This window comes from Calonectris borealis, chromosome W, assembly GCF_964195595.1.
Source record: "Calonectris borealis chromosome W, bCalBor7.hap1.2, whole genome shotgun sequence".
NCBI lineage: Eukaryota > Metazoa > Chordata > Aves > Procellariiformes > Procellariidae > Calonectris > Calonectris borealis.
This window is the reverse complement of record NC_134351.1, coordinates 52,757,801-52,784,467: the sequence shown is the minus strand read 5'-3', so window position 1 is coordinate 52,784,467 and position 26,667 is coordinate 52,757,801. Positions and strand designations below refer to the sequence as shown.

At 47.5% G+C, this 26,667-nt stretch overlaps 1 protein-coding gene across 1 annotated transcript in view; it reads left to right on the top strand.

Moving 5' to 3' along the window:
- Nucleotides 1-26,667, top strand: part of LOC142074884 (lens epithelium-derived growth factor-like) — a 93,628-nt gene that overhangs the window by 18,318 nt on the left and 48,643 nt on the right. Inside the window, exons 5-7 of the mRNA XM_075135818.1 lie at nt 15,147-15,263; nt 24,226-24,321; nt 24,703-24,765. Of these exons, the coding sequence (XP_074991919.1) occupies nt 15,147-15,263; nt 24,226-24,321; nt 24,703-24,765 (276 nt within the window). The remainder of the gene's footprint in view (nt 1-15,146; nt 15,264-24,225; nt 24,322-24,702; nt 24,766-26,667) is intronic.

The window sequence follows — 26,667 nt, the reverse complement described above, 5'->3', positions numbered from 1 at the left end:
TGCAATAACAAGTTTACTTTAGCTAGGGTGCATATTTCACTTTTGCTGGTAAATCCTATTATTTTAACCCTTTGTTGGCCGGGCTTAATGTTAATTCTTTGGGCATCCAAATTTGAAAGTATTGAAATTTGAGCTCCTGTGTCAATTAAAAATTTCACTAGTTGTCTTTGGGGGCTGATTGGAACATAAATATGAGGGCCGTCTGTGTTATCCCATTGATAAGCTTCAATCCTCCGGACAGGCAGTCCAAGTTGCCGGAACTTACTCGTGTTTTGGCGTCAAGATTTGCAATTCCTCCTTAAGAGGTCTGAAAGGGTTATTCACGGGGTCTTTAGGGGCAGATGGTTGTTTGGTTTGTTCCAAATTCCCTGACATCCTTTGTTTTTCAAAAGCCTGGATCAGACTAAGTATAGTCCCAGTCGGCTGGCCCTGTATGGCTACCCGAGGTATGCCTGGCGCTAAGGCTTTCCTCCACAGTTAATTACGCCTTTTCCGGGAGTCCATTACCTCACCAGGGGTTTATGAGATTGGGGAAAGTGTCGGGGGTTCTGGGGAGTCTGTTTTACTTGCCGGATCCGTCTGCTGTCTGCATCAGCTCAGGATTGCCGTGCTGGTGTCAGTTCGTCCCACCCCATTTCTCGACTATGATTTACAATGCCATGCATCAAATCTGCCCAGGTCAGGATGGGTCAGAGGCGGGGTTGGCTGTCCTGACCCTCCTGAGCGTTATGTTCTATGTTTTGTCTTATTTCATCCCTTTTTTGCAATGAGGTAGGATTTTAAAACAGCAGGGGCTCCCCTTATCAGTGGTCTCATGGCTTGGGGGTCTACAGGGGCAGAGATAGGGTAATTACCATATGCACCCCTGTCGTTCATAGCCTGAAGGCAGGCTGCTTTTGTAACAGCAGTAGAAAGTTCGCTTAATGATCTTATTGGTATAGCAGTGGGCTCCCCTCTATCCCGAGGGTCTATGCCCCCTGCCCAATACGCTACTCGCTGCGTAATAGAGTGTGGTTCAGTGTTAGGGGCTGGTCCCTCATTCAAGAACACTCCTGGTCCCCAAAAGCCATCCGCTTCGCTTTGATCTAACATAATACGATCACCTCCAGTTAAGGAGACACGCCACAGATATTCAGTCTCGCTTTTGCCAGTCTTCCGCCCATATTTTTCGTGCAGATTGGCCAGTTGAAGGGGGTCCCATGGAATGGTCTTTATGGTATCTCTCTGGTTGCCCCCTTGAGGTCCAGCAGATATCTCAGTTTTAATAATAGGGGCTACCTTAAATTCTGATTCATCTAATTCACTCTCATCACTAAGTTCTTGATCGGGGTCCTCCCAAATATCTCCGTCCCAATCTTCCGAGGAAACGATTAGCTTACGAATTTTCACAGGATCTGGGGGGTCCGGGTCCCAAATTCTCATGAGTTCTAGTTTATCCTCTAAATTCCTGCGTTTTTCTTTTTCCTCCCCTGTTTTTTTCTGCAATTGGTCTATTCGCAGAGATAACAGCATTTCTTGTCGCTTTCTTTGTTCAACCTCATCTTGTAACACTCTCATTTCCTGTTCTTTACATTTCTTATACTGATATGCAGCTCCCAAACACGTTCCCAACATTTTGCATATTATTCCCTTCTCTTTACCATCTTTCAGTTTCCCTCTTACAAGGTTTAACTGTTCTTTTATCTTATTCCAATTATCCCGCTTTTCGCGCGCCCAATCATCCGAAAATTTCGGTGAAGGGTTAACTCCGTGACTCCATAAGTAGTCAGTGATTGAATCCGCCATCCTGCTGACTATGCCGGTTTTTGTCGCAGGTGAATTATTAAGAGAAGTCATTGTTATGGGGTTAACTAAAAGGGTTTAATTAATGATCAAACGATGATCAAATGGTAATTAATCAATGACTGAATGAAAATCAAATGACAATCAAATGGTGATTAAGCAATAATTGAATGTTAGTTAAACAGTGATTTAACAATGATTTGACAATGATTTAAATGATAATTTAGACGATAATTTAGACAATAATTTAGACAATTATTTAGACAGCCGTCAAACACTCTACTACTTACTACACTTCTAATAATTAAGCTATAGCTGGATATATATAAATGTCGCTAGCATACAATATACTTTTAGGCCTAATGTAAAATGTCGCTTACCTCGTTCTAGGTATCAGATGCCGGGTAAGGGGTCTCTCAGCCTCGAGGAGTAACCTTGAGAGGTGTCCCTGCTCAAGGGGGAGATCACCGCCGTGCAGCCTGCTGCCGTACAGGAGAGCTCAATGGGCTCGGAGGGGCTACAGATTTTTATAGCGTAAAGTGATTGACTCGTAGTCAACCCCCGCCTCGTTGGTGTATGTGCAGGTGTGCAGCTGTAGCAGTTTTAGTTTTGTCTAGTCCCAGCTCGGGATGGTACTGTTAGCTCCTGATAAGACATGGCCTAGATTCCTTAGTTCCTGAGAAGATGCGGCCTAGCACAGTTCTCACGGTTTGCACAGCAAGGCTGATTCCAGTCAGGCCTCCTTGTCAGTGATGCCTGAACCAAAGTACTGTTCACTCACTCAGAGTGGGTGCACCGTCACACCTTTTAAGCTGCAAGTACTTGCTCTCCACAAATATCACGACAACATTTCATTATACGATATCTTAGTGTACTGTATTTTCCTCCCTTCTTATATTTATTGGAAGCAACGTTACATCTTATTACCACCAAAATTGTCACATAGCCTGCTTGAATCAATGCTTGTCTGTCAGTGATCCCCTGTTTCATATTCTCCTGATAAACCTTTTGGGCTTAAATTATAGCCATCCATCCATCAGAAGCCCCAAAGTTACCCTAAAGACATTAGACTGCTTATTGTGTTTATACTTACCTGCTCAGAACATTGTAAAGACTACAGGCCATTTTTGTGGACCTTGATCACAACCTAGGGCCTCTGGATAATACTGTAATACCAATTAAAAAAATTGGTCTCTCTGAATGTTCATAGAATCATAGAATAAAACTATTGGATTTGTTTGATTGGAAGGGACCTTTAAAGGTCATCTAGTCCAACCCCCCTGCCATGGGCAGGGACATCTTCAACTAGATCAGGTTGCTCAGAGCCCCGTCCAACCTGACCTTGAATGTTTCCAGGGATGGGGCATCTACCACCTCTCTGGGCAACCTGTGCCAGGGTTTCACCACCATCACTGTAAAAAATTTCTTCCTTATATCTAGTCTGAATCTACCCTCTTTTAGTTTAAAACCATTCCCCCTTGTCCTGTCGCAACAAGCCCTGCTAAAAAGTCCGTCCCCATCTTTCTTAGAAGCCCCCTTTAAGTACTGAAAGGCCGCAATAAGGTCTCCCCAAAGCCTTCTCTTCTCCAGGCTGAACAACCCCAACTCTCTCAGCCTTTCTTCATAGGAGAGGCGTTCCATCCCCCTGATCATTTTCGTGGCCCTCCTCTGGACCCGCTCCAACAGGTCCATGTCTTTCCTGTGCTGAGGGCTCCAGAGCTGGACGCAGTACTCCAGGTGGGGTCTCACCAGAGCAGAGTAGAAGGGCAGAATCCCCTCCCTCGACCTGCTGGCCACGCTTCTTTTGATGCAGCCCAGGATACGGTTGGCCTTCTGGGCTGCGAGCGCACATTGTCGGCTCATGTCCAGCTTTTCATCCACCAGTACCCCCAAGTCCTTCTCGGCAGGGCCGCTCTCCATCCCTTCATCCCCCAGCCTGTGTTGATACCAGGGGTTGCCCCGACCCAGGTGCAGGACCCTGCACTTGGCCTTGTTGAACCTCATGAGGTTCACACGGGCCCACTTCTCGAGCTTGTCCAGGTCCCTCTGGATGGCATCCCGTCCCTCAGGCGTGTCAACCGCACCACTCAGCTTGGTGTCGTCTGCAAACTTGCTGAGGGTGCACTCGATCCCACTGTCTATGGCATTGATGAAGATATTAAACAGTACCGGTCCCAATACGGACCCCTGAGGGACACCACTCGTCACCGATCTCCATCTGGACATTGAGCCGTTGACCACTACCCTCTGGATGCGACCATCCAACCAATTCCTCACCCACCAGACAGTCCACCCATCAAATCCATACCTCTCCAGTTTAGAGAGAAGGATTGTCCTGGTTTCGGCTGGGATAGAGTTAATTTTCTTTCCAGTAGCTGGTATAGTGCTGTGTTTTGGATTTAGTATGAGAAGAATGTTGATAACACACTGATGTTTTCAGTTGTTGCTAAGTACCCTGCTAGTCAAGGACTCTTCAGAGGCTGGGAGGGAGCATAGCCGGGACAGCTGGCCCAGCTGGCCAACGGGGTATTCCGTACCATATGACGTCATGCTCAGCATATAAAGCTGGGGGGAAGAAGAAGGAGGGGGACGTTCAGAGCGATGGCATTTGTCTTCCCAAGTAACCGTTACGCGTGATGGAGGCCTGCTTTCCTGGAGATGGCTGAACACCTGCCTGCCGATGGGAAGGAGCGAATGAATTCCTTGTTTTGCTTTGCTTGCGTGCGCGGCTTTTGCTTTACTTATTAAACTGTCTTTATCTCAACCCACGAGTTTTAACACTTTTATTCTTCCGATTCTCTCCCCCATCCCACCAGGGGGGGAGTGAGCGAGCGGCTGTGTGGTGCTTAGTTGCTGGCTGGGGTTAAACCACGACAAGGATGTTGTGGGGGACCGTGTCAAAGGCCTTACAGAGGTCCAGATAGACGACATCAGTAGCCCTTCCCATGTCCACTGATGTAGTCACTCCATCATAGAAGGCCACTAGGTTGGTCAGGCAGGACTTGCCCTTGGTGAAGCCATGCTGCCTGCCTCGAATCACCTCCCTGTCCTCCATGTGCCTTAGCATAGCTTCCGGGAGGATCTGTTCCATGATCTTCCCAGGCACAGAGGTGAGACTGACTGGCCTGTAGTTCCCCGGGTCTTCCTTTTTTCCCTTTTTAAAAATGGGGGTTATGTTTCCCCTTTTCCAGTCAGTGGGAACTTCACCAGACTGCCACGACTTCTCAAATATGATGGATAGTGGCTTAGCAACTTCATCCGCCAGGTCCTTCAGGACCCGCGGATGGATCTCATGAGGTCCCATGGACTTGTGCACCTTCAGGTTCCTTAGATGGTCTCGAACCTGTTCTTCTCCTACAGTGGGCGGCTCTTCATTCTCCCAGTCCCTGCCTTTGCCTTCTGCGGCTTGGGCGGTGAGGCTCGAGCACTTGCCGGTGAAGAACGAGGCAAAAAAGTCATTGAGTACCTCTGCCTTCTCCGTATCCCGGGTAACCAGGTCTCCCGTTTCCTTCCGGAGAGGGCCCACATTTTCCCTGGTCTTCCTTTTATCCCTGACGTACCTATAGAAGCTTTTCTTGTTGCCCTTGACGTCCCTGGCCAGATTTAATTCTATCAGGGCTTTAGCTTTCCTAACCTGATCCCTGGCTGCAATTTCTCTGTATTCCTCCCCGGCTACCTGTCCTTGCTTCCACCCTCTGTAGGCTTCCTTTTTGTGTTTGAGTGTGTCCAGGAGCTCCTTGTTCATCCATGCAGGCCTCCTGGCGCTTTTGCCTGACTTCCTCTTTGTTGGGATGCATCGCTCCTGAGCTTGGAGGAGGTGATCCTTGAATATTAACCAGCTTTCTTGGGGCTCTCTTCCCTCCAGGGCTTTATCCCATGGCACTCTACCAAGCGGATTCCCTGAAGAGGCCAAAGTCTGCTCTCCTGAAGTCCAGGGTAGTGAGCTTGCTGTGCGCCCTCCTCGGTGCCCTAAGGATCTTGAACTCCACCATTTCATGGTCACTGCAGCCAAGGCTGCCCTTGAGCTTCACGTTCCCCACCAGCCCCTCCTTGTTGGTGAGAACAAGGTCCAGCATAGCACCTCTCCTCATTGGCTCCTCTACCACTTGGAGAAGGAAGTTATCATCGACGCATTCCAGGAACCTCCCGGATTGCTTATGCCCTGCCGTGTTGTCCCTCCAACAGGGATCGGGGTGGTTGAAGTCCCCCATGAGGACCAGGGCTTGTGAACGTGAGGCTGCTCCTATCTGTCTATAGAGGGCCTCATCCGCTCGGTCTTCCTGGTCGGGTGGCCTGTAGCAGACCCCCACCGTAATGTCACCTGTCCCTGCCCTCCCTTTAATCCTGACCCATAAGCTCTTGGTCAGCTCCTCATCCATCCCCAGGCAGAGCTCCATGCACTCCAGCTGGTCATTGACATAGAGGGCGACACCCCCTCCTCACCTCCCCTGCCTGTCCTTCCTAAAGAGCCTGTATCCCTCCATCCCAACTGTCGTGGTTTAACCTGGCAGGCAGCCAAATACCACGCAGCCGCTCACTCACTCCTCCCACCCCCAGTGGGACGGGGAGAGAATCGGAAGGGTAAGAGTGAGAAAAACTCGTGGGTTGAGATAAAGACAGTTTAATAGAACAGAAAAAGGGAAAATAATAATGATAATGATAAAATATACAAAATGAGTGATGCACAATGCAATTGCTCACCACCCGCGCTGACCGATAACCAAGTAGCGATCGGCACTTCCTGGATCACGCCTACCGTTCATATACTGAGCATGACGTCACATGGTATGGAATACCCCATTGGCCAGCTGGGCTGGCTGTCCTGATTATGTTCCCTCCCATCTTGTGTACCTAGCTCAGTCAGTAGGCACGGGAGCTGTCCTTGGACTAGGAGGGCACTTAGCAACAACTGAAAACATCAGTGTGTTATCAACATTCTCCTCATACTAAATCCAAAACACAGCACTAGGAAGAAATTTAACCCTATCCCAGCCGAAACCAGGACACCAACACTCCAATCATAGGAGCCATCCCACCACGTCCCTATGATGCCAATAAGATCGTAGCCCTGCAGGCGTGCGCACGTCTCTGACTCCTCTTGTTTATTCCCCATGCTACGTGCGTTTGCCTAGAGGCATTTAAGTTGGGCCCCCGATGAAGCTGTCTTACTGGCTGGGGTTCCTTTGTGCTGCTCTTCAGGCGCTCTCCTGCTGACCTGTGATCCTTCTCCAGGCTCTGGGCATCTATTGCTGGCCCTGGCATCAAACTGGTAGGAGTGGGGTGGATTGAGGTTCCCCTCCCCCGGCAACTTTAGTTTAAAGCCCTCTTCAACAGCTTGGCAAGCCTATGACCTAAGATGCTCTTCCCCTTCTCTGACAGATGGACCCCATCAGCCCTTAGTAGACCAGGTTTCTCAAAGCGAGTCCCATGGTCTAAGTAGCCGAACCCCTGGCTGTGGCACCAGTCCTGTAACCATTCGTTGACTCGCCAGATTTGACTGGCCCTTTCAAACCCCTTCCCTTTGACCAGCAGGATTGATGAAAAAGCCACCTGCGCTCCAGAGTCCCTTACTGCTGCTCCCAGGGCTCTGTAATCCTTCTTGACAGTCCTCAGACTGCTCCTGGCTGTATCACTGGTGCCCACGTGAAACAGCAGCAGCAGATAATAGTCAGTGGACTGTACGAGGCTTGGTAGCCTCTCGGTGACATCCCTGATACGAGCCCCCGGTAAGCAGCACACCTCTCTAGAGAGTGCGTCCGGTCGGCAAATGGGCGCCTCTGTACCTCTCAGAAGAGAGTTGCCTACTACTACCACCCGTCGCCTTTTCTTAGTTGCGCTGGTTGTTATACAGGGGGCAGATCGGGCTACCTTACTCAGCTCCAGCGTCTCTCCTGATGTGGTGGGTCTTTCCTCTTCAGCCTGCAGAGCGGTGAAGCGGTTCTGCAAGGGCACCTCAGGCTTCGGGGGAAGTGTCTTCCTCCTGCTGGTCCTTGCCATTGCAAGCTTCCATTCTTCTGCATTATTGGCCCCTCTCCCTTCTGCGTGTGCCGGTGGGGGAGTTTTTGGCTGTTTGGCCGTGGGCTGTGGGTCCACTGCAGACTGCGCTTGGAACCAGCTATCTAACTCCTTCTCCGCCTCCCTGATGTTACGCAGCCTTCTCACCATCTGCAGCTCAGCCTCCTGCTACAGGAGGTCCTCCACCTGGGCACACCTTTTGCAGGCAGGTCTGCCGCCTGTCCCTGCCCCAGGAGAGAGGTCTAGGCACCTCCTGCAGTCTGAGGTCTGCACTGCAGCCTCTCCCTTTGGCAGCTGTCGCAAATGAGTGGTTTAGAGGCTGCTCAAAGAATCAGTCGAAGTTATTAGCAGAAAGTGATTTTAATAGAAATTTATAAAAGCGCGACTTAACAGAATTTGATGGTAAGGTTCACTCTATCACTTACTACACGGATGAAGCATACAAAGGAAAAGAGCATGGGAAGCTGAAAAGTCCTTGGCTATGTAAACACTACTTAGCAACAACTCAGCGTGTTATCAACTTTATTCTCATACTAAATCCAAAACACAGCACTATACCAGCTACTAGGAAGAAAATTAACTCTATCCCAGCCGAAACCAGGGTATCGTGTTAGAATTGAGTTGGGATGATTTATACAGAGGCCGAGGACGAAAAGGTTAAGGGAGACCCTCCCGTTGAGTCACGAGGTTCAGAGTAGACCCAGCTAGATCTACCCCTAGTCCCAGACTTGGTCAACGGTATATGTCTAAGGGATTATATGTGTTTAGCAGAAGATAGATCATAAGATTTTAGCAGACTATATTTGCTAGCGGGTACTTCCATCAATTCACACACACGCACACGGATGCAAAGATAGATAAATATACAAAGATATACCTGTTAAAAATCCCCCTCGAGTTCAGTGAAATACTCACGTAAAATGTCTTGGCATCTCTCAATTGGCGAAGGGTTGAGCCTCGAGGAGCGTTGCAGCCCAGGTCCCGTGCCAGCTGGCGACGGTCTTCCAAATATCGCAAACTCGAGAGTTTGCAAACTCTGAGGAGCATTCATCTCAGAGGGAGATTCTGGGCGCAGCCCGCTGCGATCCAGGAGATCTCAAAGGGTCTCACTTGGGACCGCTGTTTATAGGGTCGCAAGATGATTGGCTTTAGTCATCTGTAAATTTCCATCCTGGCCACAGTCCGAGGCAGTAGTGACTAAAATTCTGAAGGTTTCAGTGTTGTTACAATTGAGCTACAACTCAGATAAGATGACGCCTGGGCCAGGCAGTGGGAGTACGTTCCCAGCCTCAGCCATGCAGAGTTTCTGATATGGTCAAGGTGCGCTCAACCGTCAGACTCAGTACACCAAGGCCGAGGTTTCATGGGAATTTCTGAGATAGACGATCGGCCCAGGGAAAAGGCGGGGATGCACCACCACAGCAGCTCCATCTGGGTGGAGGCATCGGCCACCGCTGGGGTAAATGGTGCAGACCCCCCAGCCGGAGCTGCAGCCTTTGCTCTCAGACAAGTGCCCACGATTCTGCCTTGAGGGTCAGGTAGGATGAGTGCCCTTGACCTGTGCAGATGGTCACAGAACGGTGCCCAGTTGCTGGGTTATGTGTACGCCAAGTCTCTCACTCGGCCCGTGGAATGCCCCTCCTTCAAAGAGGTGCCCTCCCTGCGTGCCCTCCCGCGCGAACTGCTGGGATAGCCCAAGCTGACGTGCCACACCCTGTTTGCCCGTCCTGTTGGCAGCGCTTCTGGTTGCTAGCACTCCCTGGGGCTGCCTTTTGTGGGAGTGGGGGGTGGCCGCTGTTACTCCTGGCCCTGCCCACGCTGCATCAGCCGCCCTTGTGAGAGCTGCCGGCTCCCGGCGGGTCTCTGCGCTCCCCTGGGGTTTCCCCAGCTCAGGAAACCCCCCTGTACGCCACGATCCGCCGCTCCGCTGCGGGACGCGCCTGCACTGGAGCTGATCTCCTCTGCGAGTATATTGTTTATTCCCCATGCTATATGCGTTTGCCTAGAGGCATTTAAATTGGGCCCCCAATGAAGCTGTCTTACTGGCTGGAGTTCCTTTGTGCTGCTCTTCAGGCGCTCTCCTGCTGACCTGTGATACTTCTCCAGGCTCTGGGCATCTATTGCTGGCACTGGCATCAAACTGGTAGGAGTGGGGTGGACTGAGGTCCCCCTCCCCCAGCAACTTTAGTTTAAAGCCCTCTTCACCAGCTTGGCAAGCCTATGACTGAAGATGCTCTTCCCCTTCTCTGACATATGGACCCCAATGTTCCTCATTACTTTCATGTGAAATACTAGATATCCTTTTTGCATTGGTAATCTCTGCTTCACAAGACTTCTCTAGTTACTGTGTGCCTAGTTTAAAGGACAACTTCACCGTGGCAGACCAGTAAAGTTCCTGCTGACTGGAAAAGGGGAAACATAACCCCCATTTTTAAAAAGGGGAAAAAGGAAGACCCGGGGAACTACAGGCCAGTCAGTCTCACCTCTGTGCCTGGGAAGATCATGGAACAGATCCTCCCGGAAGCTATGCTAAGGCACATGGAGGACAGGGAGGTGATTCGAGGCAGGCAGCATGGCTTCACCAAGGGCAAGTCCTGCCTGACCAACCTAGTGGCCTTCTATGATGGAGTGACTACATCAGTGGACATGGGAAGGGCTACCGATGTCGTCTATCTGGACCTCTGTAAGGCCTTTGACACGGTCCCCCACAACATCCTTCTCTCTAAACTGGAGAGGTATGGATTTGATGGGTGGACTGTCCGGTGGGTGAGGAATTGGTTGGATGGTCGCATCCAGAGGGTAGTGGTCAACGGCTCAATGTCCAGATGGAGATCGGTGACGAGTGGTGTCCCTCAGGGGTCCGTATTGGGACCGGTACTGTTTAATATCTTCATCAATGCCATAGACAGTGGGATCGAGTGCACCCTCAGCAAGTTTGCAGACGACACCAAGCTGAGTGGTGCGGTTGACACGCCTGAGGGACGGGATGCCATCCAGAGGGACCTGGACAAGCTCGAGAAGTGGGCCCGTGTGAACCTCATGAGGTTCAACAAGGCCAAGTGCAGGGTCCTGCACCTGGGTCGGGGCAACCCCCGGTATCAATACAGGCTGGCAGATGAAGGGATTGAGAGCAGCCCTGCCGAGAAGGACTTGGGGGTACTGGTGGATGAAAAGCTGGACATGAGCCGACAATGTGCGCTCGCAGCCCAGAAGGCCAACCGTATCCTGGGCTGCATCAAAAGAAGCGTGGCCAGCAGGTCGAGGGAGGTGATTCTGCCCTTCTACTCTGCTCTGGTGAGACCCCACCTGGAGTACTGCATTCAGCTCTGGAGCCCTCAGCACAAGAAAGACATGGACCTGTTGGAGCGGGTCCAGAGGAGGGCCACGAAAATGATCAGGGGGATGGAATGCCTCTCCTATGAAGAAAGGCTGAGAGAGTTGGGGTTATTCCACTCTCCATCATTTACCAGCAGTCCTGGTTAACAGGGGAGGTCCTGGACGACTGGAGGCTTGCCAATGTGACGCCCACCTACAAGAGGGGCCGGAAGGAGGATCCGGGGAACTACAGGCCGGTCAGCCTGACCTCAGTGCCAGGGAAGATTATGGAGCGGTTCGTCTTGTGGGCGCTCACAAGGCACGTGCAGGACAAGCAGGGGATCAGGCCCAGCCAGCACGGGTTCATGGAAGGCAGGTCCTGCTTGACCAACCTGATCTCCTTCTATGACCAGGTGACCTGCCTAGTGGATGAGGGAAAGGCTGTGGATGTGGTCTACCTGGACTTCAGTAAAGCCTTTGACACTGTCTCCCACAGCATTCTCCTAGAGAAGCTGGCGACTCACGGCCTAGACAGGTACACTCTTCGCTGGGTAAAAAACTGGCTGGACGGCCGAGCCCAGAGAGTTGTGGTCAACGGAGTTAAATCCAGTTGGCGGCCGGTCACGAGCGGCGTTCCCCAGGGCTCAGTACTGGGGCCGGTCCTGTTCAATATCTTTATCAACGATCTGGACGAGGGGATCGAGTGCTCCCTCAGTAAGTTTGCAGACGACACCAAGTTGGGCGGGAGTGTTGATCTGCTGGAGGGTAGGAAGGCTCTGCAGAGGGACCTGGACAGGCTGGATCGATGGGCCGAGGCCAATTGTATGAGATTCAACAAGGCCAAGTGCCGGGTCCTGCACTTGGGTCACAACAACCCCATGCAACGCTACAGGCTTGGGGAAGAGTGGCTGGAAAGCTGCCCAGAGGAAAAGGACCTGGGGGTGCTGGTTGACAGCCGGCTGAACATGAGCCGGCAGTGTGCCCAGGTGGCCAAGAAGGCCAACGGCATCCTGGCCTGTGTCAGAAATAGTGTGGCCAGCAGGAGTAGGGAGGTGATCGTGCCCCTGTACTCGGCACTGGTGAGGCCGCACCTCGAATCCTGTGTTCAGTTTTGGGCCCCTCACTCCAAGAAGGACATTGAGGTGCTGGAGTGTGTCCAGAGAAGGGCAATGAAGGGCTGGTGAAGGGTCTGGAGAACAAGCCTTATGAGGAGCGGCTGAGGGAACTGGGACTGTTTAGTGATTAGACATTAGGAGAAATTTCTTTACTGAAAGAGTGGTCAGGCCTTGGAACAGGCTGCCCAGGGAAGTGGTGGAGTCACCATCCCTGGAAGTATTTAAAAGACGTGTAGATGAGGCGCTTAGGGACATGGTGTAGTGGGCATGGTGGTGTTGGGTTGACGGTTGGACTCGATGATCTTAGAGGTCTTTTCCAACCTTAATGATTCTATTGTTCTATGATTCTATGATCCTATGATTCTATTCAGCCTGGAGAAGAGAAGGCTCCGGGGAGACCTTGTTGCAGCCTTTCAGTACTTAAAGGGGGCTTATAAGAAAGATGGGGACAAACTTTTTGGCAGGGCGTGTTGCGACAGGGCAAAGGGGAGTGGTTTTAAACTAAAAGAGGGTAGATTCAGACTAGATATAAGGAAGAAATTTTTTACAGTGACGGTGGTGAAACACTGGAACAGGTTGCCCAGAGAGGTTTTAGATGCCCCATCCCTGGAAACATTCAAGGTCAGGTTGGACGGGGCTCTGAGCAACCTGATCTAGTTGAAGATGTCCCTGCCCATGGCAGGGGGGTTGGACTAGCTGACCTTTAAAGGTCCCTTCCAACCCAAACCATTCTATGATTCTATGACAGCTGATGAAAGAGTTTGAGTTTCGGAAGTAAGACCAGCAGATCAGATATTCTCTTCTGGATGAGTATTTTCTCTGCTTACATATACAGAAAGGTGGTGATCTACTCATGGCAGTGGAGAAAGACTGTATTAACAACGGACATGTACTTTTCCCTATTTGGAAAAAAGGAGTCAGTATACTTTTTCACCATTTCCTTGTGAAGTAAAGTTGTAAGAATTTCAGTTCACACTGCAGTAGTACCCAGCAGCCCTAGTCATAAACAAAAACCTTTATTGCATATGGCATTCTACAACTGCAGAAAAGATTGATAGCCCTTTACAACTGAAGAGAAAACAGTGGGTGAAGGGAGCATAAAAAACCATGGAAGGATGTTCATCATCCTGATAGGCCGTAATCTCTGCATCTGGCATAATTACCAGTTAACCTGGTTTTTTGTTTTGTTTTCTTCTTAGTGGGGGAAGGTAAATAGGTTCAAATAAGAATTTGATGCAAGGTAGTTGTGTGGTTTTATGGATATTTATGAGGAAGCTTTTGCTCATTTTGGGAGCAGCATATGAGGAAACAAAATTGGTTGAAAGCGGCAGAGGCAGAAGCTGAGACCTCAGTAGCTGATGAGGAGGGGTCCAAAACAGGATGAAAGTAGGCAGTGAAAGGTCTTGAAAGCTAAAGGCATGCAGTTTCTCATGGAGAATGAAGAGTCAGTGGAAAAGTGATGTGGACAATCTGACAAGCTAGGAAAATGGATTTTTCCAGCAGTGTTCAAAGTGGGTCTGTGTACAGCCAGTACATTGCAGTTATCACTACACATGGTTATGAGTAGACTGTCAAGGTTTTTTAGCTGTGTTGTTGGAGAGGAAAAGATGCATATTAAAGATGTTTTTTGATCTACGTATGCATTATTTTTTTTTTTTAAATTTGTACCTACTTAGAGGAGGCATAGTTTTTGGGACAGTAGCAGGGAAGACAATGTAGCTGTCCCCAGTGTCCGGAAAATGAAGGGTGAATAGAGAACTCTGGCCACATGCAGAATAAGTTAATAGTGGGATATTCAGACTGAGATGTCAGAATAATTGAATTTTTAATTTGGATGTGAGATGGGCTTAGAGTAAAGGGATAAGACATTAATCATTACTAGGGGATGATTAATTTTTATTTCACAGATTTTTTATTGTTATTATTATTATTTTTAACTCCCTTCCCTAAGTATACTTTATCTTGAAAAGTCTTTGAGAGCTTCATTTTATGTTCAGCTGACAGAAGTAGCTAGAATGTTCCAAAGGCATTATTTATACTTTGCAGAGATAATTGTAATTGTTAGGGAGGTGGAGAGTAAAAGGGAGCTTGTGGCTTGGGTTTTAATCTAGAGCCACTTTCTCAATGGGAGGAAAAAATTAAGAGTTGAGGGAGTTCTGCCAGTTTTGTGCAAAAGGGCTAAGATTTAATAATGAGAACATTATTCATAAAATAATCTAATTAAAAATAGTAATTTTGGCTTCTCTTCCTCTACTTCCATGTCTTTTACTTTAATTCTTCAGGCTTTTGAAATATTAATCTACTAATGTTTTCAGGAAAAGAATAATTGCTTTCTGTGCTCACTTAGTATTGACAGCTAATTAAAAAAATGGATTTCTTGGCCAGGAAGAAGGTTAACCATGCTTTTTGGTATTATTTAAAATAAAAACTGTACAAAAGTTTTAAATAGTGGATTTGGGTTTCTTGCATTTGTTAATGATGAATTGCTGATTGGCTTTATTAAATTTATAGGTATATACAAGAATGCACTTATGGAGTTTGCCATATGTTTGGAAAAGGTACCCCATGATGGAATTTATTTCTGGTGTAACTTCATCTCTTGGCCAAAGATCCTGACAAGTCATGTTTGACTCGGAACTCTTCCATTTATTAAATTGCACTTCAGAAAATGTTCCCCTACAGTATCTATAACCTAAATATAAGCTGCTGTTAGTGCATGAGAGCTTGAAAGGTAGATAATGAAAATACTGTCACTTCTCAATTAAACTGAGAATTAATAAATTAGATAAGTTGTTTTAACATTCTTGCAGCTTTAACCAGAGGTTACTTAGATCTTCAGATACAGTGCAACTTTTAATATCATTATTCTCTAGTTTAGGAAGGTATTTAGATTTCAAGTGTGATGTTTTTGTATTTTAGTCCCGTCCAGCTGTTAACAGTGCTGTCAAAGAAACTATTTGCAAAAGTTGTCAAGAGCCTACTGAGGGCAATGAAGAAAAAGGAGAGGCCAAAAGGAGGAAGCCTGTTATTTCCAAAGTGAGTGGCTAAATTAATTAGGTTTGTTTTATCAGAAAATCTTTCAAGTTTAAAAATATATTGCTAAAGTCATAATTACTTTAAATTAGCAGTGTGTCAGTGTTGTGACTGTTCTTTTTTCTTGTTTTCAGGCTTGAACAATATAACATTTTTGTCCTTCTGTAGTGCTTTTCAGGTGCTTTAAATATTTGTGAAACTGAATTATTTTACAGATCTAGTTTTCTGAATCAGAATACACTTAATGAAAACTTATACAGCATTTTTAGCTAAGTGAAAGGGGAAATGACTGTCAAGATTTAGTATTGTTTCACAATTTCTTTCTGAAGGCTGTTTAATAGCTTGAACAGGTAGGGGTCTCTGTGACAACTTTGGCTGAAAAATCTACAACAACATTAGATTCTGTCTAGGCTAAAAGAGTACTCTTTCACTAAACAGATTTTTTTCTTTAAGAGTGTCGTGGTTTAACCTGGCAGGTAGCCGATCCTATCCCAGCCGAAACCGGGACAGAGAGTCAATTTAAATTACTACAAATCTTCATATGATGCATGTAAGGGTTTTCATACTCATCAAATTTTTGCATCAGGAAGTCTCTATCAGTAACTGGTATATGCTAGTTTATGTAGACAAAGTTTTTCTTTTTGGCTTGCATAAGCATGTATTTTTTTTAAATCCTACTGAAACTAGATTGTGTCCTTTTAAAATATATTGTACTTGAACTTAAACTGCATTTATCTGAAATGTCTGCTGTTTATTGCTGCCGTATGTAGTCTCTACTACACGGGAGAGAGGGAAAAACCTATCTACTTCACTATGCATTTGGTATTACAGTGTAACAAACATCTTTAGATTTACATCCTTAATTTTTTTAGCTCCGTTCATGTGATGTACACATGCACTCACACACACACACATACATACACAGAGTATGGAAGAGAGGTGTGTGGTCTCTTTTCATGAAAGTGTTGGTGGTATGTGTGGTCTAAATAATCCTAAAAGCACAAAACTAGGTGAGGATGGTAGTGATACATCTGTAGTATCTCAGTTATTTCCGACTCATTTCTGGAAACTACTATATTACAGGATATCAGTGTCCTTTTATTTTAGGTGTTAAATTCTCAACAGTTTTAGATACTACATTGATGGATCTTGTCAAGAGTTCTTTTGTTACAATGAGTTGGTAGTAGGAAGGAGACTGTAGATATGTCAGGATTTCTTATTTTCTAGATTCTCTCCCAACTTCTTCTTGCTTTGAGGTTTTTCTTTAATGTTTCCAACCCATGTTTCTAAGGACAGTATGATTTGGCTTCTCTGCTACACATTAGGGGCACGGTTTGTTAAGTAACTTCATGGTAGTATTACTTAGCCTGTTGCTGGCTGCTCTTTCCTGCCATCGTACTGTGCTGATAAAAGCATTTGTTCATTGATGTGAGGAGCTGACCCTGCTTTTGGGAGTGGGGGAAACAATTTTATTTATTTTTTTAAGCTGGACTACTTCGCTGGGAAGCTGTGCAAAAGCTTGTGTGGTGCTGGGGACGGCAGTGGGCTTAAAGCCACAGGTATTTTTTCAAACTCTCTCAAGTTGGTGCTGCCAAGGTAAATGGGCAAAAGTACATGGAGAGCCCTTTAAATGAGAAGATGGGATGATAAAAGCCTGAGGGACTCCTTTTCCATAGGCCTCTCTAATTAGTCTTTTAATCAGCTAATCAAAGGCAAGTGAAGGACCAGTTTTATTAGCTGTCTCTCTCTCTGTGTGTATGTGTGGCTGCCTGTCTCTCGTTGTGCATCTGTCTCTCCGTTGTCTCTCTCTAGTTCTGTCTCGTCTCTTGCGCGTCTCTCGTTCTGTCTCTCTCTCTCTAGTTGTGTGTCTGTGCCTGTCTCGCATGCCTGTCTGTCTCTCTCTCGTGTCTGTCTCTCTCATTGTGTCTCTCTCATGTGTCTGTGTATCTCATGTGCGTGTCTGTCTCATTGTGTGTCTGTCTCTGTCTCATGTCTCTTGTTCTGTCTCTAGTTCTTTCAGTCTCATCTGTCTGGCTCTTGATGCGTCTGTCTCTCTCATTGTGCCTCTCTCTCTCTCTCTCACCTTGCTCTCCCGTTGTGCCTGTCCTGTTGGCTCCTCTCTCTCTCTCTCTCTCTCTCCAGTTGCGGGTCTGTCTCTCGTCTCTCTCCCTCCCATCACTCTCTTGTCGTGTCTCGTGTCTGTCTTGTGTCTCTTGCTCCCTCTCCCATCGTCTCTCTCGTGTCTCTCTCTTGCGCCTCGTCTCTCACCTCTCTCTCTCTCGTTATGCGTCTGTCTCGCATGCTTGTCTCATTGTGTGTCTCTTGGCTCTTGTCCGGTGTCTCTCTTCTTGTCTCTCTCTCTCGTTGTGTGTCGCTCTCTCATCGTGCCGGTCTCCATCTCACTCTTGGAGTCCGTCTCTTGCTGCGTGCCTCTCTCGCATCTCATTCTGCCTCTCTCGTTGTCTGTGTCTCTGTCTCATTGTGCCTGTCTTGTGTGTCTGTCTCTGTCTCATCTCTCTCTCTTATGTCTGTTTCTCTCGTCTCTCTCGTTCTGTCGCGCTCTCTAGTTGTGCCTGTGTCTGTCTCGTGTCTCTCCCATCTCATGTTCTGTCTCTCTATTTGTGTGTGTCCCCCTGTCTCATGGTGTCTGTCCGTGTCGGCCTCGTGTGCTTGTCGCCTCTCGTTCTCTCTCTCTCGAGTCGTGTATGTCTCGTGTCTGTCTCTCATTGTGTCTGTCTCTCTCATGTGTCTGTCTCTGTCTCTCATGCATCTCTTGTGCTCGCCTCATTATGTGTCTGTCTGTCTCTCGTCTCACGTTGTCTCTCACGTTTTCTCACGTTCTCTCTCACGTTGTGTGTGCCTCTCAAGCTTGCACGCTGTCTCTCTCCTGCTGTACCTCTTTCACGTTGTCTGCGTGTCTCTGTATCTCTCACATTGCATGTGTGCGCCTCTCATGTTGTCTGTGTGTCTCCCTCCCACCTTGTCTCTCTCCCCCTCCCTCCACCTTGTCCCTCTCCCTTCCCACCTTGTCTCCCCCGCCTTGTCTATCGCACCTTCTCTCTCACCTTGTCTCTCTCCCTACCTTGTATCTCTCTCCTCCCTCGCTCTCCCCGCTTCCCTCCCCCTCTCTCTCCCTCCCCCCTCACCCGGTCTAAAGCTCTTTATGTCTTTTGACCACTCTCTCAGTCCCCCCCCACCCCCGCCTCTATCTTGCTCTATTTCACATGCTACTTCACATTACTATTTCTCATGTCTAACGACATGGACCTGTTGGAGCGGGTCCAGAGGAGGGCCACGAAAATGATCAGGGGGATGGAACGCCTCTCCTATGAAGAAAGGCTGAGAGAGTTGGGGTTGTTCAACCTGGAGAAGAGAAGGCTTCAGGGAGACCTTATTGCAGCCTTTCAGTACTTAAAGGGGGCTTCTAAGAAAGATGGGGACAGACTTTTTAGCAGGGCTTGTTGCGACAGGACAAGGGGGAATGGTTTTAAACTAAAAGAGGGTAGATTCAGACTAGATATAAGGAAGAAATTTTTTACAGTGACGGTGGTGAAACACTGGAACAGGTTGCCCAGAGAGGTGGTAGATGCCCCATCCCTGGAAACATTCAAGGTCAGGTTGGACGGGGCTCTGAGCAACCTGATCTAGTTGAAGATGTCCCTGCCCATGGCAGGGGCGTTGGACTAGATGACCTTCAAAGGTCCCTTCCAACCCAAACTCTTCTATGATTCTATGATTCACAGTCTCTTAATTTATCTCGCTCTCAGGCCCTTGGTCTCTATCTCCGTCGGGCTCTCGTCCCAGCTATCTCCCTCTCCGCCCCTCCGTATCAGTCTCTCCCTCAGTATCTCTGGGTCTCTCTCCCTGAAGTCTTACTCCCTCAGCCTCTCTCCCCCTCTTACCTTGCCCTCTGTCTCTTACTCCGTCTCGCATACTCTCTCTCTCTCTGTCTCTCTCAGTCTCTCTCCCTCCCCCGGTCCGTCTCTTGCCATCTCTCCCCCCATCTCCCTCCGTCTCCCTTTGTCTCCCCCCCCGTTGCATGCTCCCTCTCCCTCCCCCCACCCTTGCTCTCACTCTCCCCACCCTGCTTGCCCCCACCCTGATCACCCCATCTCTCTCAGCCCCTCTCTCAGACTCCCTCTCACTCACTTTCTTTCTCCCCATCTCTCTTTCTCAGTCTCGCTCACACTCTCGATCTCGGTCCGTGTCTCTCTCCCCGCCAGTCTCTCTCCCATGCTCTCTCTTGGTCTCCCTGCCTCTTTCTAGCTGTGTATCTGTTTCACTCTCTCGATCTCTCTGTCTCTCTCCCTTTCTCTCTATTGGTACCTCTCTCTCAGTGTCTCTTGGTCTACCCCACTGCTCGGTCTCTCTCTTGCTCTCTCTCTCAGAGCCTCCCTCAGCACCTCTCCCTTGTTCAGCTTCTCCCGCACTCACTTTATCTCTCCCCATCTCGCTCTCCTGGGGTCACTCTCCCCAGCTCTCTCAATTTCTCTCTCTCATTCTCAGGATCTGCCCCCCTCCCCCCCCCCCCCAATTTTCTTGGTCTCTCTCACATGCTCTTGGTCTCTCTCGCACTCTCCCTCTCAGTGTTGCCTGGTCTGTCTCGGTGCCCCCCCTCCCCATCTCAGTCTCTTTCTCTCTCTCCTCTCTCTTCATCTCCATCTCTCTGTCTCCCCCTCTCTCTCATTCATTCATTCTCATTCTCCCTTTCCTTCTCCCGGTCTCAGACTCTCCCTCCCTGACTCTCTTCCTCCCCCTCCCCCCGACTCTCTCCCTCTCTCTGACTCTTTCTCATTTGCACCCATCTGACTTTCTTGGTCTCCCCTTTGCAAGCTCTCTCACACTCTCTCACCCTCTCTCACTCACTCCCTCGGTACCCCTCCCTCCCCCCCCGCCCCTGGTCTCTCGCTGGTTTGGGCATCTCTATTTCTCTTGATCACACTCTCAGTCTCTCTGTGTGTGCGTGACTCTCTTTCAGCCCCCTCCTCCCTTTCTCTCTAGCCCCCCCGCCCCTCCTCTCTCAGACTTGGACACCCCCCTGGTCGCAATTACACGCTCTCAGTCTCCCTCTGTCTTGGTCTTAGCCCCACCTCCCTCTCTGTGCTACCACACCTCTCTCTCTCCCCACCATCTCTGTTTCCCCCCCACCTCCCCCCACCCCGCTTTTTTTGGTCTCAATAACTCTCTTTGCCTACCCGCTGCTCTCTCCCTCTTCTCTGTCTCTCCCTCCCCTCTCCCTTCCCCCCCCCTCCTTCTCTTATCCTTTTCTATTTCCCTTTCCTTCCCTCTTTGTGTCTCTCCCTCTCTGTTTCTTCTCTTTTCCCTCTCTCTTTCTCCCTCTTTTCCCTTAATTTTTTCACTCCCTCCCTATCTTCCTCCCCTGCTATTTATTCCACGCTCTCTCTTTTCCCTCTGTCCTTTTCTCTTTCTCCCGCTCTTTTTTCTGCCTCTTTCTCCTTCTCTCTTCCTCCATCTCTCTCTCTCGCACGCACTCTCTCTCTGCCTCTTCCCCCTCTCTGTTTCTCCTTCTTCTTCTCTCCTTCTCTCTCTCTTTCTCCCCCCATCTCCTGTATCCCTCTCGCCCTCCCCATTTCCCTCCCCCTGTCTCCCCCTTCCCTCTATTCCTGTCGCAGTTTAACCCCAGCCAGCAATTAAGCACCACACAACCGCTCGCTCACTCCCCCCCAGCGGGATGGGGGGAAGAGAATCGGAAGGGTAAAAGTGAGAAAACTTGTGGGTTGAGATAAAAACAGTTTAATAATTGAAATAAAATAACAATAATAAAAATAATAATAAAAATTGTCATGAAAAGGAAAATAACAAAGAGAGAGAAATAAAACCCAAGAAAGACAAGTGATGCAAATGAAAACAATTGCTCACCACCAACCGACCAATGCCCAGCCAGTCCCCGAGCAGCGGCCCCCTCGCCAACCTTCCCCCTAGTTTTATTGCTGAGCATGATGTCATATGGTATGGAATATCCCTTTGGTCAGTTGGGGTCAGCTGTCCCGGCTGTGTCTCCTCCCAACTTCTTGTGCACCCCCAGCCTACTCGCTGGTGGGGTGGGGTGAGGAGCAGAAAAGGCCTTGACGCTGTGTAAGCACCGCTCAGCAATAACTAAAACATCTCTGTATTATCAACGCTGTTTCCAGCACAAATCCAAAACATAGATGCATACTAGCCACTATGAAGAAAATTAACTCTATCCCAGCCAAACCCAGCACATTCTCCACCCTTTATTCCATACCGTTTACGTCATGCTCAGGTCCCACACTATCCAATACATCCTCATTACCCACCACCCCCCTTCCCATCCTTTGATATAATACACAGATATCATTCCCTTAGTCTTTGGTCCACCCCTGTGAAATGTCTGTAAAATATCCATAAATGTCCACAAAATGTCCATTGAGTTCATTTAGTCCATGACTCTGGGCTCCATCTGTTATGGTGGTCACTCAGGACAGGAGAGTGGTGTGTTGCGTGGAGTTACTGGGCACCAAAGCCAGCTCAGGTCGGGTCACTGCTGCACTTGCACTGCTTCTTGTGAGGCTTGTCCTCCATTGGTTCAGGTGGTTCCTGCTATAGTAATTCCTATAACATGCAACTCAAATCATGGGTTGCAACAATTTAAAGGTGTATGCATTACAACTTCCACCCCTGGTCCCTTTGGGCCAGGCTATAGGGTTTGACATTGCAATGAACTCCTCCCCTTGCTCCTAGCCTGGCTAGCAACAAGGGGTTCCTGCTATAGCAATTCCCATAACATGCAACTCAAATCATGGATTATTTTCACCCAGGATTAAATCACCTTGAGGTACACATTGGACTCCCCCATCCTCCCACATTACCTGCCAAGTGCACCCAGGTCCTTGAGCAAAAGCAATCCCACGGATGGGTTTTCCCTTGCCAGAGGCAGGAGTAACCCAGACTGTCTTCCCCAGCATATTCCTTATGTGCACGACAGGGACTTTATCTCCATCTACAGTACGTAAGGGTTTGGATTGGGCAGGGCCAGCTCGATTGGCAGATCCCCTGGTGTTGACTAACCAGGTGGCTTTTGCTAAATGTGTGTCCCAATGCTTGAATGTCCCAGCACCCATTGCTCTCAGCGTAGTCTTTAGCAGCCCGTTGTATCGTTCGATTTTCCCAGAGGCCGGTGCATGGTAGGGGATGTGATAGACCCACTCAATGCCGTGCTCTTTGGCCCAGGCGTCTATGAGGGTGTTTCGGAAATGAGTCCCGTTGTCTGACTCAATTCTTTCTGGGGTGCCATGTCGCCACAGGACTTGCTTTTCAAGGCCCAGGATGGTGTTCCTGGCGGTGGCATGGGGCACGGGATATGTTTCCAGCCATCCGGCGGTTGCTTCCACCATGGTGAGCACATAGCGCTTGCCGTGACAGGTTTGTGGGAGTGTGATATAATCAATCTGCCAGGCCTCCCCATATTGATATTTCAGCCATCGTCCTCTATACCAAAGAGGCTTTCCTCGCTTGGCTTGCTTGATTGCGGCGCACGTTTGACATTCATGGATAACCTGTGCAATGGCATCAATAGTCAAGTCCACCCCTCGATCACAAGCCCATCTATATGTTGCACCCCTTCCTAAATGTCCTGATGTGTCATGGGCCCACCGAGCTATAAATAGCTCACCCTTATGTTGCCAGTCCAGATCCACCTGAGCCACTTCAATCTTAGCAGCCTGGTCCACCTGCTGGTTGTTTTGGTGTTCTTCAGTGGCCCGACTCTTGGGTAAGTGAGCATCTACGTGACGTACTTTTACAACCAGGTTCTCTACCCGAGCAGCAATATCTTGCCATAATTCAGCAGCCCAGATGGGTTTACTTCTGCGCTGCCAGTTGTTCTGCTTCCATTGTTGTAGCCACCCCCAGAGAGCATTTGCCACCATCCATGAGTCTTTCTCCCCCCATCTCCTGTATCCCTCTTGCCCTCCCCATCTCCCTCCCCGTCTCCCCCTTCCTTCTGTTCCTCTCTCCCTTTCCCCCTTTCCCTTCTCTCTTTCTTTATTTACATCTTCTCCCACTTCTCTCTTTCTCTCTCTTTCTCCTGCTCTCTTTCTCTCCCCCTCTCTACCTTTCCCTCTCACGTCTTCCTTACCTACCTCCCCCTCCCCCTCCCCCTGGCGCTCTCTGACTATTTTCTCTCTTTCTCTCTCACTATCTTTTGCATCCTCTTTCTCCCTATCTTTTTATCTCTTTTTCTCTCTCACTTTGCACGCGCCCTCTTTCGCTCTCTTTTTCTTTCTCTCACAGGGCTAAGGTGATTATTTCCAAGTATTACAAACTCTTGATCGTCAAGCTTAGATATATCTCTAAAATAGATCTAAATATATATCTCTAAAAACCAGCTCTTCTAAAGGTTTTTTGTTTTGTTGTTTTTAAAGCATAGCATTGTCAAAATCCAGTTACTGATGATCAGTGTTACCGAATTTTAGCTCATAAACCATTAAATGCCTTGTCTGTAGTCTACTGCATTTTGTTTGTACACCTTTACATTCATATTGTTTGCTCGTTCTGATCCATGACTCTTATTCATATACATAGATAAGCAGTTGTCCAGATGAATTTTTTAGTGTTGGTATGAACATTTAGAAGTACTGATATGGAGAAATGTAATGATGTTACCACGAACATAAAATGGAATAAAATAAGTGCTGGTGTAATTTTTTTTTTTTTAAGTTCTGTCATGGTATGTTGCAATATTTTTGACCCGTTCTGACAACTGTCTGTAAATATGAAAGAAATGTAGAGAGCAAGAGGTACACATATGAAAATGAACATGTTTGATTTGGGGGTATTGATGTCTATCTAAAGAAGCAATGTGCATATATAGCCATAAACTATTTAAACCGAAAGTGCAAAGCAGTCTGATAGTTGAGTTCCTCTTTTTCACTTCTGTTTTTCTACAAATGAACTAACTCCATGTTAATTTTTCCATTTTCAGTCATCAATTAAACAGGATAATAATTTACCTACAGAAGACAAAGAGATGGATACTGTCAAAGAAGATGATGTCCCGTTTGAAAAACTCAGTAGCAAAGTACGTGGAATGTTACTCTTTTTAACCTAAGGAAGTTAACTTCAATCCTGTGTACTTTGACTTGCAACTGTATCTTCAAATACTTAGAAGCTACAGTTGCTAGCACTGTGACTGTCTCAGGAGTGGTTTAACATGTAAAGTTTCATATGTATTCAGATATATTTATACCACTCATTGAAGCTAATGGGAATTAGAGGTATCATCAGAGAGCAAACTTTAATGTAATGATATTTACTAACAGAAAGCGTCTTGATGTGATGAAATTTTTTGCCTAAGTCGCATATCAGAAGCTTCAGTTATGTGATTTCCCTGAGAAATTCTTGATCATTTAAACTATATCTTAAGTTTGCTAAGACACTTTATTTTTTCTTATCTTCATAGGATGTGATGAAAACAAACAATATATGCATTCCTAAAGTTGTTAGAAGAGGAAGGAAGAGAAAGGTAACAATATATTTAACTAACTTGTTAGAATCTGGATTGGAAGGTAATTTCTTATGGGATAGTCTGATTTCTTTAATAATAGATTGCGTCAGTTTATAGTGCTTTTACCTTCCCCTGTGCGCACCACCACCACCCCACCCCCCCGATTTGAAAGGGTTGTAGTAACTTCTGTTTTCCCAGAGGCCATTTTGCCACTCACAATTCTGTGTTTGAACTTGATGCAAAGTAGGGAGCTCCCATCTTTTCCTGGTTTAGTGTAAATAAGAAATGTTAAGGAATAAGTTGTTGTTAAACCACTAACAAAATAATCTCTTTTGACCCCCCCCCAACATTTCTGTAACGTGTTCATAATACCGAATCAAACACTTGAAATACTGTCCCTTTTCATGAGGCTACGCTTATGTAGTCACATCAATTTGGCATAAATCTGGCCGCCTTCTGAAAGCAGTGGTCCCAGCTGCTTGCACTTCTTGTGCAAGCATTAATGCTCATGTAGCCACACAGCAAGCCAGATCGGGGAGTTGATCTAGAATAAAGTGGGGTAAAGTCTAATTTTAAGTTGAAGCCATTTCCTGACTCGCTTGATTAGTGCTGGCAGCAGAAATGAGTAGGAAGGTATAACCGTGGCCTTAGTGTGCTATGCCATGAATCATTAGCATATTGAATATCAGAAAGATAAAGAAAGATGCAGCATTTGTATGTCCTTATAAGAATTACTTCTCTTTTTTAAAAAACAGAGTTTAAATAATACCTTATTAAAAATCCAACCTCCAACCTGGGACACTGATTGTGTGGGTGTTTGGGGTTTTTTTAACTTCCCAAAGGGACAAAAACCTCTCAGATGACACTCTGAAAGAGAGATCTCATTCTTGAACTTTTTAAACACTTGAGCTTTCTGGTTCTTTGGCCTCAAAATGGCTTCCAGGCCCAAGATGATTTTCTCTGTCAGGCACGTGCAGCTCTGCTCAGATGAAAAAGGTGTTTGAAAACTTCTCCCATAAGTTCTTTAAAATGAATTAAGATTTTTTTTTTTTTTAAGTCTGAGCCTGACCTTATTCATATAAAACTGGACTAATTGCATCCATCCCCATGTCAGTGGTATGAGCTAGAACTAGTTTTGATACTTTTGGTACTAACAAGGCTACAAGTATACGTAGTGGACAAAGATGTACAAAGGGGTACATTTTCTTTAATCTTCCTTTTCTGTCCAACGTACCTGTAGTATGTGTGTCAGTCAGGTTTGTCTCTGTATGTTCTTGTTTATGTCTCCTTTGACCAGATACCCTTAAAGGAGCAGACACTCTCCTTCCACATACCCTTACAAAGACATGCAGCTAACTGCCCACACCAACACAAGTGCTCACAGCCAAGTTCTCTTGTCAACTACACTTGCTGTTTGCAGCCCATTCTTGTGTTACAAGACAAGAGTTTTGGCTACAAGACAAGAGCTTTGAACTGTGACAAGAATGGGCTGTAGAAGGGAGGTGTGGGCAGGTAGGAGAATTTGGCTGTGAATATTGTGTTGGCATGGGCAGTGTCTGCAGGTCCTTGCGCAGTCAAGAGAACAACTTGTTGGTAAAGATGGGTTTTGGCTAGTGAGCGAGGAGAGTGCCCAGAGCTTCAGTCAGAGTGCAACAAGAATTAGCTGCAGAAGGCAGTTGTAGGCAGGAAAGAGAAAATGGCTGTGAGCACTTGTGTTGGCGTGGGCAGTGGCTGTGTGTCCTTTTTAAGTGAGCAGTTGAGATGAGCACTTAGTGGTAGACATGAGTTTCAGCTGTCAAGCAAGGGGAAGCAAGGTGCTCGACTGCAGTGAGAGTGCAACAGAATGGGCTGTGGAAGGCAAGGCATATGCAAGAAAGAGAAGTTGGCTCTGAGGACTTATGTTGGTGTGGGCAATGGCTG